Here is a 17377-nt window from a genome sequence, read left to right on the forward strand (position 1 = left end):
GGGAGCCTTCTGCATCAGGGTTATCTGTGTTATTTATGATTTTGTTATGATTTATTATGTTTTATCACATTCAGCTTTATTTACCGCCGAGTGGCTAGCATGCAGGCCTCACAGCTAGAAGACCCGAGTTCAATTCCACCCTTGGAATAAATGGCAAGAAGAAATATTTGTGTAAAATGAAATCATAATACAGCGGAACCTTGGTTAGCATCATTAATCCATTGCTGAAGGTCCAACTCTAACCAAAACGTACTCTAACCAAATATTTTTTTTCTATAAGAAATAATGTAAATTCAATTCATCAATTTCAGAGCAGGTTTTTATAGTATTTTTATTGTATTATAGTATTTTTATTTTTATAGCGACTCCAAATTGTCCATAGGTATGAATGTGAGTGTGAATGACTTAATAATAAATCATATTAAAATAAATGGCAAGAAGAAATATTTGTGTAAAATGAAATCATAATACAGCAGAACCTTGGTTAGCATCATTAATCCATTCCTGAAGGTCCAACTCTAACCAAAACGTACTTTAACCAAATCATTTTTTTCAATAAGAAATAATGTAAATCCAATTAATTAATTTCAGAAAGCCAAGAATTTTAACACAGAGCAGGTTTTTGTAGTATTTTCATTGTATTATAGTATTTTTATTTTTACGGCCACCAGTCCAGGGTGTACCCCGCCTCTCGCACCAAGACAGCTGGGATAGGCTCCAGCACCCTTGTGAGGATAAGCAGTAGAAAATGAATGAATGAATGAATCTTTATTTGCCTCATGTGGGATGAATAAAGTTATCTGAAGTGATATTCTACATATTTTTCAACACGGGGTCAGTAAAGATTGTGGAACTCATTTTCGATTCATGAAATAAATGTGAATTTAGACATGAAATCCCCTTTAAAAGATGCCTGTGTGGCCAACATCCTAACTACAACACTAATATAAATGAAATATTTAAGGTAAAACACTCTTAATCCACAAAATAATTATTCAAATGTACTTATTTCTTGTTTTGATGCACACGGAGCTTGAACAACTTGACGGTCTGTCTACTTCCGGCTGCTCCCGTCTCCTTCAGTGACACTCGTAATTGTGAGTTTTATTTCACGAGTTGTCATTTTTATTGACGTCCCCCCATGATAATAGCCCTCCGGGGGTTGGCCTACCCTACTTTAGGAACCGAGAATGTACGGGACACAAAACAATTTTCATTGGTGTAAATCGAACTTTTATTGAATAAAGTTAAGAAAATACGATATTTATAACACGTGTACAGGTGTTACATGTATGACACTAAATAAGACATTCTGTCATAAATAATGCACACTAAATCGTGATATTCTGAATCATAAACCTGCGTTTGTGTGGACGGTTGTGCGTGAATGCAGCGTCGGATCTCATTCATTGATTGACATACCATTACAAAGATCCAGATCCCGCCTCCACATTTGAAGTTGGCCAATCGGATTATGAGAAATTCACTGGGAAGAACTGACAAGGAGACATAGTCATTGTTGTGGTGGGATTCATTTCAGTGTAACACCAAACAATGGAAAGTGGATTTCACTACAATACAAATTCATTGTTATGAATACTCCGTCTTAAATCGAAGCGCGTAATAAAATAGAAATGATGTCGCGTTTATATCTTTGCGAGGGAGTACGTTTACAAAATTAAGCAAATACTTCTTTTTCCATGCAGTACATTCAGTTGTCAGAGAAAGATATGTTCATCTGGAGGCTGTGGATAGAAATAGAAACAAACCATATCAGGACAGAATGTTTTACCTTCCAGATACAGTACAGAATGCAGCAAGGGAGTGTATTACTGTCGTAATAAAACTATTTGGCACATTTTATATGTACACTGAGTATCTTTAGAAATGTAACACGTAAAGTCAGACAGCGTTTTCTGCAAATGAATTCAGTGGCATATTTTCTCTAGCGGGCGGCAAATTAATATTTAAATTAAAAAATTAAAAAAATATAAACACTACAAGCTCTGGACTTTGGCAAAGTATTCAAATAATAATACAGCGGAACCTCGGTTAGCATACGCTTGGGTTAGCATTTTCTTTGGTTAACCGATAATTGTCAGCCCGATATTAACATCCATCTATCTATTTTCTACCGCTTATGCATGCTGGAGCCTATCCCAGCTCCCTTCTGGTGAGAGGCGGGGTACACCCTGGACTGGTGGCCAGCCAATCACAGGGCACATATAGACAAACAACCATTCACACTCACATTCATACCTATGGATAATTTGGGGTCGCTATAAAAATACTATAATACAATAAAAATACTATAAAAACCTGCTTTGTGTTAAAGTTCTTGGCTTTCTGAAATGGATGAATTGGATTTACATTATTTCTTATTGAAAAAAAATATTTGGTTAGAGTACGTTTTGGTTAGAGTGGTGGCCATAAAAATAAAAATACTATAGTACAATAAAAATACTATAAAAACCTGCTCTGTGTTAAAGTTCTTGGCTTTCTGAAATGGATGAATTGGATTTACATTAATTCTTATTGAAAAAAATTATTTGGTTAGAGTATGTTTTGGTTAGAGTGGTGGCCATAAAAATAAAAATACTATAATACAATAAAAATACTACAAAAACCTGCTCTGTGTTAAAATTCCTGGCTTTCTGAAATTAATTAATTGGATTTACATTATTTCTTATTGAAAAAAATGATTTGGTTAGAGTACGTTTTGGTTAGAGTTGGACCTTCAGGAATGGATTAATGATGCTAACCAAGGTTCCGCTGTATTATGATTTCATTTTACACAAATATTTCTTCTTGCCATTTATTTTAATATGATTTATTATTAAGTCATTAAATAAATGAAATCTTGTGTACTCGTTTTTTTTTTTTTACCATTGAAATCATGAAAACAAAAGAATATCAATTAGCAATGCATCAATAAGAGCCACGTTCCTGTATTGATTATGCCGGGGTACTTCACATTGTGTCCAGTCAGTTGATCACATACGCTCCTCTTTTTACCTTTTTGCTTCATTTTTAAAGTCAATTTTTTTTATTTTTACATGCTGCATTTTAAATAAAACCATAAAAATCAGACTTCCATTAGTCATATCAACATTTGTAGCCACCAACGTCGACAATGTAGCATCACATATACCTACAGCATTAAGTCATTCATTAATGTCAAAACTACCGTTTTGTTTACAGTGTATATATTTAAAAAAAAAAAAACACCTATATCTTTATAAAATGCTCAAAGGAGAATAAAATCGACATCCATACAAATACTCACTTGTGAAGAAAAAACCCCCACAAGTGGTGCTTTGAGACAGTAGTTGTCCTGAGATACAGTAGGTTTGGAAGTTAACAAATACAACTCCTCCCGAGAAGCACTGCTGCGTGTTGCTGTCAAGAGGAATTCCGTGGCATCAGTCAAGCAGCGGAGAAGTTTGATCTGATGGAGTCCTCGCGTAACTGGCGGTGCTTCCCTGTGGTGCACTCTTCGCCGTGTGTTCGACGCTCGATGATGATCCTGTAATTTTTCCTGCAAACGACCAAAAAATATGAGCAGAATTTTGTTTTTTTGCCCATTGCTGCATTTTGTCATATCACAAAAAATATATATTCACAGGATTACTGTAATATACAGTATCTGACAGCAGACTAGTTTTTATGTCCCTTTAAGAATATACTGAATGTCAACATACACATACACAGTGAAAATATACAGTAAACCTCGGATATATCGGACTCGGATATATCGGAAATTGGCTCACAACGGACAGATAAAAAAGAACCGATTTTTCTGTAATGCATTTCCAATAAAAATTCATTGCATATATCGGATTTTTTATAACGGATTTCGCCTATTTCGGACAAAATCTCCAGTCCCGTTCCAATGCATTTCCATGAAATTTCCCTGGCATATATCGGATGGCCGCATCGTGGCGCTCCGATTCGCCGAATGGTGACAGGCCGCTATACGACGTCATTTGCAGCGTTTGCAGCGTTGCCTGCGCGTCCAGGTACATTGGAAACATAGTCAAGGAAGTGCCTTTTTATAACGGATAAAATCCCATTTACGCATATACCGGATATAAATCCCATATATGCGTAAAACGGACATTTTCCGGTATACGCATAAAACGGATTTCGCTTATATCCGTTCGCTTTTTATCTCCTGTACAGCGACCTTGGGTGTCCTGAAAGGCGCTTTTAAATAAAATGTATTATTATTATTATTATTATATCGGATAAAACCAGTGGGAACAATTGAATCCGATATATCCCAGGTTTACTGTATAAATCCTATATATATATAAAAAAATGCTTAGATCAGGGGTCACCAACGCTGTGCCCGCGGGCACCCATGCGCCCACGTGGACCACTTAAGGCGCCCGCGTGGCATCTTCTAAAAAATAGCACTGGTCCCAAATTATCATTGTTATTTTGTGCTTTAAATTTTGAATCAGAATTTCTTACATTAATGTATTTTTTTAATCGTCTTATAACATAAAAAATGAAAACAAAAATATTTTCTAACAAACTCTTACCTCAAGTCAAAGTTCACGCGTCCGCTCACCGCTTTTCCGATATAGTGCAGCGGTGAACGAGTAAGCTAACTCGTGCAGTTTAGCCCCCAAAAACATGGCAGAAAAGCCAAAAAAGGACTTACATTTTCCACAGTGATTGGGAGGAAGAATTTTTCTTTACGTATTTTGAATAAAAATCTATGTGTCTTATTTGATGTTGCAATACCAAAGCGGCCCAATGTGGAGAGACGCTTCAAAACTTGTCACGAACGCTTCAATGCGAGCTACCCACCCGGCAGCGCATTAAGGACGGAAAAGGCCCGTTTGTTAAAAGCAGCTTTGGACAAACTAAGGACTTTTTTCACTAGGCAGGTGAAAAAAAAAATCCCAGAAAGGTGTTCGCTCTGACTTTCAAATATGTGAGCACATAAATAAATGTTTCTTGTTAAAAAAAATATGTTTTTGTTACCATTATTGTGTAAAATAATGAACATTGATATGTGAGCAGTGGCTTCACATAGTGTTACTACTACAGTAAACCTGGGATATATCGGATTCAATTGTTCCCACTGGTTTTGTCCGATATAAGCGAAATCCGTTATATGCGTATACCGGAAAATGTCCGTTTTACGCATATATGGGATTTATATCCGGTATATGCGTAAATGGGATTTTATCCGTTATAAAAAGGCACTTCCTTGACTATGTTTCCAATGTACCTGGACGCGCAGGCAACGCTGCAAACGCTGCAAATGACGTCGTATAGCGGCCTGTCACCATTCGGCGAATCGGAGCGCCACGATGCGGCCATCCGATATATGCCAGGGAAATTTCATGGAAATGCATTGGAACGGGACTGGAGATTTTGTCCGAAATAGGCGAAATCCGTTATAAAAAATCCGATATATGCAATGAATTTTTATTGGAAATGCATTACAGAAAAATTGGTTCTTTTTTATCTGTCCATTGTGAGCGAATTTCCGATATATCCGAGTCCGATATATCCGAGGTTTACTGTACTATTCCTTTTGTTCTGATTACTAAAAAGTGATCCGTGCAGTTTTGTCATTTTGGAAGTTGACCCCAAACAGGTCATGTAGTCCTTCATACTATCCGTGCTCACAAAGTAGCCCTCGGCCTCAAAAAGGTTGGTGACCCCTGGCTTAGAAGAACATAACATGCATATTTTTGGAGTACCCGGCTCAGTTCAGTTCTCAACCTCATCAGCTCCAGGATGAAATCCAATCCGTTAGTATCTGGCCTCATAAATGAAGGTCAGAATTTGAACCGACACACTCCAAATATTCCACAAAGTCTGTAAGCAGCATTGTGGTTATCTGTTCTTACCTGAAAAAGTAGTACGCTATGAGCATCGTGGTTCCCAGAACAGTTCCCACGATGACTCCGGTCAACGCCGACACTCCAAGTCCACCTGTTCAACAGAACAATCGTTGGCCAGCACAATAGTAACCACTCAAACACACGCCAAATAGTCCTTTACATGATGTGTCTGATATCTCCGTATGAGTGATCTGGATTTGGTCCAGAGTGAAATGGTCGTGGTTGAAGCTGGGCAGGAGCTCAAAGGTTCCATTCATTCCGTAGTAATTGGCCACCACCTGGAATGACACAATAGATGAATGAACGTGGAGATCAGTGCGTTCGAGAAAACCAACGTCAACAAACACTTGGTCACAGAGGCAAAAGGAAAAAGTCGATGTGGGACCGCCAACATCCTGGACTCTTTGTGTTGACAAAGATGGATGGAGATCGAGAATACAGGATGGAGGGATGGTGACTGGGATCTCCATTTCAGATGCCGTAGGATAGGTTTTGCATGTGTGGACTCAATTCCGTGGTGAAAACGAACACAAAAGCCTTTGGGTGAAAAATTCACAGATGGAACGCTAAATCGTTTTTCTGCTTCTTACCTCGTACGTTCCTGTATCGACATTGGTCATTGCCATCAAAGAGAAATCTCCATTTCTGTCCCCATTAACGTCCATGGATACCTGACCAGCGATTCCTGTGCAAAACAGTGAAAAAAAAATAACACATTTTTAATGACTCATTAGAACTGTTACTGGGTAGAATAATCATACAAAATACAGATATCATGTCAACATTTTTTGGAAAAAAAATGTGGGCAGTTCAAACAACCATTCACACTCACATTCATACCTATTCATACCTATGGAAACCGGAGTACCCGGAGAAAACCCACGCATGCACGGGGAGAACATGCAAACTCCCCCCTAACCCAAACCCTACGCCAACCCTAATCCTAACCCTAACCCTAACCCAACCCTAACCCAACCCTAATCCTAACCCTACCCCAACCCTAATCCTAACCCTACCCCAACCCTAATCCTAACCCTACCCCAACCCTAATCCTAATCCTAACCCAACCCTAATCCTAACCCTACCCCAACCCTAAACTAACCCTACCCCAACCCTAATCCTAACCCTAACCCTGAACCCTAACCCAACCCTAATCCTAACCCTAATCCTAATCCCTAACCCAACCCTAATCCCTAACCCAACCCTAATCCTAACCCTGAACCCTAACCCAACCCTAATCCTAACCCTAACCCAACCCTAACCCTACCCCTACCCCAACCCTAATCCTAACCCTAACCCTAATCCTAACCCTACCCCAACCCTAATCCTAACCCTGAACCATAACCCTGAACCCTAACCCAACCCTAATCCTAACCCTGAACCCTAACCCAACCCTAATCCCTAACCCAACCCTAATCCTAACCCTGAACCCTAACCCTAACCCAACCCTAATCCTAAACCCTAACCCTACCCCAACCCTAATCCTAACCCTGAACCCTAACCCTACCCTAACCCTACCCTAACCCTGAACCCTAATCCTAACCCTAATCCCTAACCCAACCCTAATCCTAACCCTAACCCTAACCCTAATCCTAACCCTAACCCTACCCCAACCCTAATCCTGAACCCTGAACCCTAATCCTGAACCCTAACCCTACCCTAACCCTAACCCTAATCCTAATCCTAACCCTAACCCTAACCCTAACCCTAACCCTAACCCAACCCTAATACTAACCCTAACCGAGGGTGGAATTGAACCCTGGTCTTCAAGCTGTGAAGTCCGCGCGCTTTTTTTTTACATTATTAGAGCCCTCCAGACCTGAAATAACACCCCTAGAGTCACATTTACACTGGTATTACCCAATATTGTAGACATAATAAGAACAAATAAGACATATATATGTCTTATATATATATATATATATATATGTATATGTATATGTATATGATAAATGTTTGTAAATGTGTTCCAGTCCAAGGGGGGTCAAACTGCCTGAGATGAGACACCTATAAGATTTATCAGAGACCATTTCTGAACCAAGTTGAGTGATGAAAATGTAGATCACCTTCAAACGTTCTGTTCCACATTTCCGATGTTATTTCTGTTCCGTTCTTCTTGCTGAATCCTTTTTTCATGGCTTCATGCAAAGCAATGGCGTAGAGCAACAAAGCGTCGTGGAATCCCTCCACAAACATGTTGACCTAAAACGTCAAACGTGAGGAGAAAGAGATGATAAACAGAAGAACAAAAGACATGGCAGGTTGTCTCGTTTTGGATGCGAGGATGGAATCCTAGCCGTGATGTCCGTACGTAGTAGCAAAATATTAGGGACGCAAAGGTAGACCAAATGCATGCTTTGGTTCCGTTTAGTACAGTAAACCTGGGATATATCGGATTCAATTGTTCCCACTGGTTTTGTCTGATATAAGCCAAATCCGTTATATGCGTATACCAGAAAATGTCCGTTTTACGTATATACCGGATTTATATCACATTGTGCACATTGTGCAGGGGCGTAAAACGGCAGCTGTCTATGTGAAAATATTTCCGTGTTTGTTGTTTACAAAAAATTTCTCACTCAAAAATTGTTTTGTGTCACTCCCGTTTCGTCTTTTTGCACTTTGAAGCTGGACGTGCTGTAAAACGGTTTCAACATTTTGATCAGGAGCGTATTTTGTTGTTGTGATCAATACATAGACATATGTACGTATATACATATGTATATACATATGTATGTATGTACATATGTATATCATAAATACAATACTTGATCCGAGACATACGTACGCTTCCACAGTCATCGCAGTGGTCCAGTCCCATACTTTCACTGGCCTTTTTAATTTCCACAGAGAAGTTTTCAAACTCGGGCTTGACGGTCCGAAGCAGCGTGACCGTGTTCAAATAAGCGTAGGCTCGCCTCGCATCCGCGTCCGACTTGTCTCCTCTCCTCCACGAGCCGTTGCCTGAAACCACAAGCCATCTCCGTCCATGTTGGGGTTTTTTTTCGACAGACAGTCAGACACGGGCGACTGCTTCAATTCTTTACCGTAAGAGGAGGCGTTGAAGAGTTCGATATTGAAGAACATGTGAGTTCCGCCGGTCAGTCGTCGTCGGTGTGCAGCAAGCATGATTTCTCGGATTTTGTTGGCTTCCATACACAAGATCACCACTGGAGGAAAGTCAAGTGGAGACGAGTACAATACAAATACAGTCTCAACTCATCAATGTAATGGTAATGGTAATGGTAATGGTAATGGTAATGGTAAGGGTAATGGTAATGGTAATGGTAATGGTTTCATTTCATTTGAACATGCATCAGATTCCAATTGAGTGCATCCCATAATCAGTTCCCAGTTCCACATGTCCAAAAGGAGTAGGAAGAAGCAAAGCTTATTAAATCCTACCCCTCCATCTGGTACTTTTACAATCACTAACTGTTACATTTGTTCACTTCCTGCTTTCATAAAATAAAATAAAAAAATAAATAAAATACTTTGTAAGCATGGAGATGTTTCTATCGTCTTATGACATCCACCAAAGACTGAGCTAATAGCAAAAACGTACAAATAATACATAATAATATTACAATAATATAATAATTTTATTATATGCATAATAATTATAATATAATATAATAATAGTAATTCTTATTATTATTTAACAATACTTAAATATAATAATTACAAATAATACAAATAATAATGCAGATGTAAACACATAAAATGCAAATATTTCAATGTAAAGAAACCATATACAGAGTGCAATGACGGATTAATGTATAATACATAATAATAATAATAATAATAATAATAATAATAATAATAATTATTATTATATTAACAATAATTCTAATAATAATAATAATTATTATTATTATTATATTAACAATAATTATAATAATATTATAATTATTATTGTTGTATTAATAATACTTGTTATATTAATAATTATTATAATAATATAATATAATAATTATTATAATAATACAATATAATAATAATATTATTGTATTAATAATTGTTATATTAATAATTATTATAATAATATAATATAATTATTATTATAATAATATAATAATTATTTAACAATAATTAAATATCCTAATTATGAATAATACAAGTAATAATGCAGATGTAAACATAAAATGCAGTGCTATTTCAATGTAAAGAAACCATAAACAGAGTGCAATGGTGGATTAATGTATATTACATAATAATTATTATATAATAATAATAATTATTATAATAATTATATGATAATAATAATAATTATTATTATATTAATAATATAATAAGAATTATTATATTATATAAAAATAATTATTAACAATAATTAAATATTATCATTATAAATAATACAAGTAATAATGCAGACGTAAACACATAAAATGCAGTGCTATTTCAATGTAAAGAAACCATAAACGGATTAATGTAGCAGGGGGTGGGGGGTGTGGGGGGGCTGCCATAAAATTTTTAAAGATTGACGGATGGCGTCGATTACACGTGCCGAACATGTGACCGATGAAAAATATGCAGCCCGGATGTAGACGCACCGTTCTATGACAATTTGGAATGTTTGGATGCTGGAATGTTTGGAATGGGTTAAGAAATGTAGGAATTGGAAGAATCGTCCATTCATTCCTTCACGCGGAAAAATGTGGCATTTTTTTTGTACCCGCTTGAAACACAATCATATATTCTTTGTTGCGCCAATAAATAAACACACGCCCGGTAAATACGCGCGTCCGTCCGCGCACAAAACACGCAATTGAGGAACCTGAAGGTTCCTTGCATTAATAAGGAAGATTCAGACTCCGGCTGGAACATTCCTCACAACTCTGTCACTTCCACACACCTCCTGAAATGCGCCTTGAGTGGCTGGGACAAACTTGACCTCAGTGCTGCCAGCAGTACAGCACCTTTAATTACACGCCGCCATCCACACACTGCTCACCCTGTGTGCGCTCGCTCGGCTTCCACATGCGCCAACGCAAGCAGACAGCAATACTTCACATCTTACGCTTGTACTCGCTACCTCGCTCGCCGCCGCCGTAGCGACTCACAGCGCCATTTGGAACATAGAGAGACGCTTGCAATACCATGAGTACTTCAACAAGGATGTACAGTATGCGGCGGGATACAGAAAAGACATCGAGGCGCCGCAAAAACTTTTAAATTATTCCGTCTCCGCTCGGTGTTGACTGAATGACTGATGCGTTTTTCCTCTTTATCGTTAAAAAACGATAATAATAATATTATTATTATAATAATTATTATAATAATTATTATAATAATTATTATTATTATAATAATTATTAATATAACAAGTATTATTAATACAATAATAATAATAATATTATATTATTATAATTATTGTTAATATAATAATAATAATAATTATTATTATTATTGTTAATATAATAATAATAATAATTATTATTATTATTGTTAATATAATAATAATAATAATAATAATAATAATAATAATTATTATTATAAATAATAAAATAAAAACGTGCGGCGGGACGTTTGAATTTTACTCAAATATATTCATTGACAAAAATACATGTCTTATTTTTGCTTCAAAAGCTTAATATACGCCATTGACAAGACGCATTCAAAGTATTACTGTGATGTTGGGTGAGACACACAAGCACCAGACTCCATCGCCACAACAACATTCATTCATTCATTTTCTACCGCTTTTTCCTCACGAGGGTCGCGGGGGGTGCTGGAGCCTATCCCAGCTGTCTTCGGGCGAGAGGCGGGGCACATATAGACAAACAACCATTCACACTCACATTCATACCTATGGACAATTTGGAGTGGCTAATTAACCTAGCATGTTTTTGGAATGTGGGAGGAAACCGGAATACCCGGAAGAAAACCCACGCATGCACGGGGAGAACATGCAAACTCCACACAGAGATGGCCGAGCGGGGAATTGAACCCTGGTCTCCTAGCTGTGAGGTCTGCGCGCTAACCACCAGACCGCCGTGCCGCCGCCACAACAACAGGCTTTTTTTTTTTTTTTTCGCATTTCCTTACATAAAGTACTCTTGCAACCGTAACCCAAGCCGAGCTAAAACTCAACTCTGAATCTGTGGTGTCACTTCCTGTTTGACCCCCCCTCAACTTCCTTTGAGTGTGTTATTATGTGGACTATATCAGGTACTGCAAGTGTACAGGTGACTATAAGGAGGCACATTTAGAAGGGTCTGGAACCAGTTAACCACCATAAACGTGGGATTACTATACTTCAAATAATAATAATAATAATAAAGTGAACCTAAATACAAAAAACTATTAGTAATATTTCCTGTACCACTCATCCTGTACGTACATTTTCTCATAAATCCGTCTCATTAATTATTAATCCGTCATTTCTCAGGTAAACGACAGCATTTTTCATGTTCTTTTTCTCCACTTTTTCTATTTCTATGTTTGCCGTCCATCGACCGACTTTTTGGACTTTGCTTTGTATCCAACGTGACGGCCGTTTCAGTCTGTTTGACAAGAAGGAGTCCGGATCGTCAAACCACGTGAAGAGCAAACTGCCGAGGCTAACGAGTTAGCATGCGGTGTAAACAAAGAATAATAGGAGTGTAAATGTTACTACTATAGGGGTGTTATTTGTGTCTACGGGGCTCTAATCATGTTAAAAAACAGGTTTTCTATGCTCTAACTATGAAAATATTCCGTTTATTTATATTGAATCTGGGCTGCACGGCGGTCGAGTGGTTAGCGCGCAGACCGCACAGCTAGGGGACCCGAGTTCAATTCCACCCTCGGCCATCTCTTTGTGGAGTTTGCATGTTCTCCCCGTGCATGCGTGGGTTTTCTCCGGGTACTCCGGTTTCCTCCCACATTCCAAAAACATGCTAGGTTAATAATTAGCCGCTCCAAATTGTCCATAGGTATGAATGTGAGTGTGAATGGTTGTTTGTCTATATGTGCCCTGTGATTGGCTGGCCACCAGTCCAGGGTGTACCCAAGACAGCTGGGATAGGCTCCAGCACCCCCCCGTGACCCTCGTGAGGATAAGCGGTAGAAAATGAATGAATGAATGATTTTGGCATTTGTGGATAATGGCTCTCACTGTGGTTTGCTGGAGTCCCAAAGCTTTAGAAATGGCTTTATAACCTTTTCCAGAATGATAAATTTGAATTAATTTTTTAAAGTTATGTTTTAACAAAGGGGGCAAACAATATTTCACACCACACTGCATAATTGCCCAATTGTGAATTTTATACACTATATACTATAACATTAATACATTAAATATTGATTGATATTATAAATATAGGATATATAAGAATTTGTGTATTTATATTATTTATTCCTACATTAAATGTTAATAATTAATTAATTTAATGTATGTATTTATATATTTATATTTTATGTATTTTTTAATGTATTTTTTATGTATTTTTTAAGTATTTTTTATTTCCCCTAAAAATAATACCTATTTTTATACATTTTAATAATTGGCTAATAATGCAATATAAAATGAATGGACATGATTTCTTAAAGAAATATTAAATTTGATTATTTTGTTCATGATAGTTTCTAAAGACAAATGATATTCTACATATTATTATTATTATTATTATTATTATTATTGGTTGACATAATACTAAAGCCAACATTTCAAAGTAGCGACATCTAAAGAATACACGCCATCTTCTTCCTAAGAACAATAACAGACATCATTAGCGTCTGTTTTGTTTTGGAATGTTCCAATTGCTTTCAAGGTCATGGTGGTACGACCCGCCAGCAAGCAAATATGAACCCCGAGGGCGGGAACAAAATACTTTGGTATTCACGCATCCGATGGAGTCGCCTGTACATTTTCCAAATGATTTAGTTGACCTTGAAGTACAAAGGTCAACACGATATAACATCCAAACCCGGCAATGATGATGATGATGATGATGATGATGATGGGATAGTAAATGTTCAGTCATCCAAGCTACACACAGACTACTTTACATTGGATCAAAGTGTTCTCGACTGACTTTTGTGGACTTAGTCATTCATGGTAGCCATCATATAAATACACAAACTCTTAACTATATTTATAATATCAATCAATATTTCATGTATTAATGTTATAGTAGTGTCTAAAATTCACAATTGGGTAATTATACACCGTGGTGTGAAATAGTGTTTGCCCCCTTTGTTAAAACATAACTGAAATTAATTCAAATTTATCATTCTGGGCCATTTCTAAAGCTTTGGGACTCCAGCAAACCACAGTGAGAGCCATTATCCACAAATGCCAAAATCATTCATTCATTCTTTTTCTACCGCTTATCCTCACGAGGGTCGCGGGGGGGTGCTGGAGCCTATCCCAGCTGTCTTGGGTACACCCTGGACTGTCAGCCAATCACAGGGCACATATAGTCAAACAACCATTCACACTCACATTCATACCTATGGACAATTTGGAGCGGCTAATTATTAACCTAGCATGTTTTTGGAATGTGGGAGGAAAGCGGAGAAATTCCACGGATGCACGGGGAGAACATGCAAACTTGAAGACTCGGGTCTCCTAGCTGTGCTAACCACTCGACCACCGTGCAGCTGAGTATATTCCAAATACTGTAACGGCATTGATAATGAATTCATGACCAGACCCGTGGGACCCCACGGAGAAGGTCCCCCCCCCCCCCCCCCAACTGTGGACTTTTCTCACCTTCAGTGTCATACACGCTTTGGATGATGTCTTCGGTGTCCATGCGGTCTTCGTGAGACACAGAGTAGGTTTTAATGTTCATGTCCGCCATGAGATGATAGATGCCCTCCACGGTGAAGTAACAGTTCCTGTCCTCCTTGTCGTCCTCGTAGACCAGGACGGCGGTCCTCCACGAGAAGTACTTGAAGATGGCGCTGAAGGTCTCTGCCATCTTGCCGTAGGACGGAGCGATGCGTGTGAGATGGGAGAACTCCGTCTTCTTGTCGCCGAAGGCGGCGGCCAGGGCACCTGCCGAGATGACGGGAATGTTCCAATGGGACGCCAGCCGCACCACCGCCGCAGCCTCGTACTCGCACACCGGACCCAGGATCAGGTCCGGCTTCTTGCCGCACGACGTGTCCAACAAGTGGAAGACGGCGTCGTTCACGCAGTTGGAGCTCTCGAAGCGGATGTTGAAGCGGAAGCCGGAGAAAGGCGCTCCGGGTGCCTGCAGCTTCATTTGCGCGTAAAGAACCGCCGGTGCGACTCTGGCGTGGGAGAAGAGGTACGAGTCGTTTTTGGGCAGGAAGACCACCACGTCTATGTCCTCCACAGCCACGCTGCCGGACACCGCGAGCAAGGCCAACAGGACGCGCACGGTGCTGCACATGACGCCCACTTGTCCCGATGTTGGTGAGATGTTCTTCAGACGTGAAGAAAAAAAAAAAAAAAAAAAAAAAACTCCACCTGGCCGCGCAAACTTCAAGCCTTCCCGCCGCAACTTGTGAGGAACTTAGATCCGATATCTCAGCGACATCAACGCGCCTGTTGTGTGGACATTTAGGCTTCCTTGTGGATGTCCCGCAAGTGTTCTTCTCCGTAAGACCACCACACACGAAGCCCCTGGACTTTAAAGCATCTTCACGGCTCAAACCTGCGTCATCACAACCTTCTCCACCTCCCTCTTAAAGCTACACGCCACCGCGGCGTGCTGGAGCTGGGCGATACGGGATCGATCCGGTACCAAAAATCCAAAGTATCGGACTGCCGATACTTTGGATATTCCTACATTCAATGTTAATAATTAATTCATTTAATGTATGTATTTATATATTTATATTTTATGTATTTTATTTACATTTTATTTTACCCCTAAAAATAATACCTATGTTTATAAATTTTAATAATTGGCTAATAATGCAATATAAAATTAATATATATTAAATTCTATTATTTTGTTCATGATAGTTTCTAAAGACAAATAATATTCTACATATTATTATTATTATTATTATTATTGGTTGACATAATACTAAAGCCAACATTTCAAAGTAGCGACAACTAAAGAATACACGCCATCTTCTTCCCAAGAACAATAACAGACATCATTAGCGTGTGTTTTGTTTTGGAATGTTCCAATTGCTTTCAAGGTCATGGTGGTACGACCCGCCAGCAAGCAAATATGAACCCCGATACCAAAAATCACCGTCCGGACTGCCGATACTTTGGATATTTTTGGAGTTTTTTGCCTTGAAGTTGTTGATTATGAATTTATGGTAGATTATACATTTTAGTGGGGAGTATTTTGACTTGTTTGGATTCATAGTTCAACCTTTTTTTCTTTTTCCAAATGTGGATTAAACATGGAAATATGGGACAATGAAGGGAAATTAAAAATAAGGCACATATTGGACATTAACTGAAATATTGGAAAATCAGTTAAATATGCAAAAATAAGGGAAAAAAGGGAAAATTATGGAAAACACAGGAAACAGATTACTGTTGCGCAAGCCTCGATATCGGCACCATGATCATAACCCCCCCCCCCCCCCCCCAAAAAAAAAGTTAAAATACTAGAAATAAATAAATAAATAAATGGAAGGGTGATATGTGTGGAATCAAGGTTGAAGGTTGCTGGTTCAATCCTCCCGTGAGCAAGATATGGAAGCCCTTGGTTGGTCCTGATGCTGCATCATCAGTAGGTTCCAGTAGGTACCTTAGTGGTGGAAAAGGACTATACAGGTGAAAGGTCAGCTGCATTCACTACCACCCGCTGACTTGTCCCACCACTACTAATCTACTGTTTTTGGTAATGGTAATGGTAATGGTAATGGTTTAATTTCATTTGATCAGATTCCAATTGAGTGCATCCCATAATCAGTTCCCAGTTCCACATGTCCAAAAGGAGTAGGAAGAAGCAAAGCTTATTAAATCCTACCCCTCCATCTGGTACTTTTACAATCACTAATTGTTACATTTGTTCACTTCCTGCTTTCCTAATAGAATAAAAAAAAATAAAAAAAAATGTTTTTTAATTTGATTAATTTTTATTAATTTTATTTTTATTTTTTTAATTTTTTTTAATTTACAATGCCATAATGTGTACCATAGTGCGTGTCAATATAGTGATATATATAGCACATCATGACTGGTTCAAGACTCTTCATCCTTGGATTTAGCAAACATCAACTGCTTGTATTGTTTCTTGAATTGGCTCATCGTTGTGCATTGTTTGATTCCCTTACTCAATCCGTTCCATAGTTTGATTCCACATACTCAAATGCTATGGCTAGCATAACGTAGTCCTAGCATAGAAGTGTTTCAAATGTACTTCTTCCCTGAGATCATATTTCTCCTCTCTTGTAGAGAAGTATCGGATGACATTTTTAGCTAATTGGTTAATTTTTAGCCTTATGCATTATTTTAGCTGTTTGAAGATGAACTATATCAGCAAGTTGAAGTATTTGTCATTTTAGAAATAAGGAGTTAGTATGTTCTCTGTAGGCGGCATTATGAATTATCCTTACTGGCCTTTTTTGCAGTACATTTAGCC

The 17377-nt window shown here is 38.2% G+C and overlaps 1 protein-coding gene across 1 annotated transcript; it reads right to left on the bottom strand.

Annotated features, from left to right (window-relative positions):
* Window positions 1–1226: 1226 nt before the first annotated feature.
* npr3 (natriuretic peptide receptor 3) lies at window positions 1227–15449 on the bottom strand. Its single transcript, XM_058071782.1, has 8 exons — window positions 14566–15449; window positions 8915–9037; window positions 8656–8831; window positions 7934–8069; window positions 6458–6552; window positions 6028–6145; window positions 5874–5958; window positions 1227–3538 (listed from the first exon to the last, which is right to left on the bottom strand). The coding sequence occupies exons 1-8, from the start codon at window positions 15212–15214 to the stop codon at window positions 3427–3429; spliced, it is 1494 nt and encodes a 497-aa protein (XP_057927765.1). The 5' UTR covers window positions 15215–15449; the 3' UTR covers window positions 1227–3426.
* Window positions 15450–17377: the final 1928 nt, after the last annotated feature.

This window comes from Doryrhamphus excisus, chromosome 4, assembly GCF_030265055.1.
Source record: "Doryrhamphus excisus isolate RoL2022-K1 chromosome 4, RoL_Dexc_1.0, whole genome shotgun sequence".
Lineage (NCBI taxonomy): Eukaryota > Metazoa > Chordata > Actinopteri > Syngnathiformes > Syngnathidae > Doryrhamphus > Doryrhamphus excisus.

What these genes read in the sequence shown, in the direction of transcription:
- npr3 (XM_058071782.1), bottom strand. Translation starts at nt 15,214, where the DNA reads ATGTGCAGCACCGTGCGCGTCCTGTTGGCCTTGCTCGCGGTGTCCGGC. An exon ending in AAGCGTGTATGACACTGAAG is followed by an intron (nt 9,038 to 14,565) that starts GTGAGAAAAGTC and finishes ACTTTCCTCCAG; the next exon opens with TGGTGATCTTGTGTATGGAA. An exon ending in ACTGCGATGACTGTGGAAGC is followed by an intron (nt 8,070 to 8,655) that starts GTACGTATGTCT and finishes TTGACGTTTTAG; the next exon opens with GTCAACATGTTTGTGGAGGG.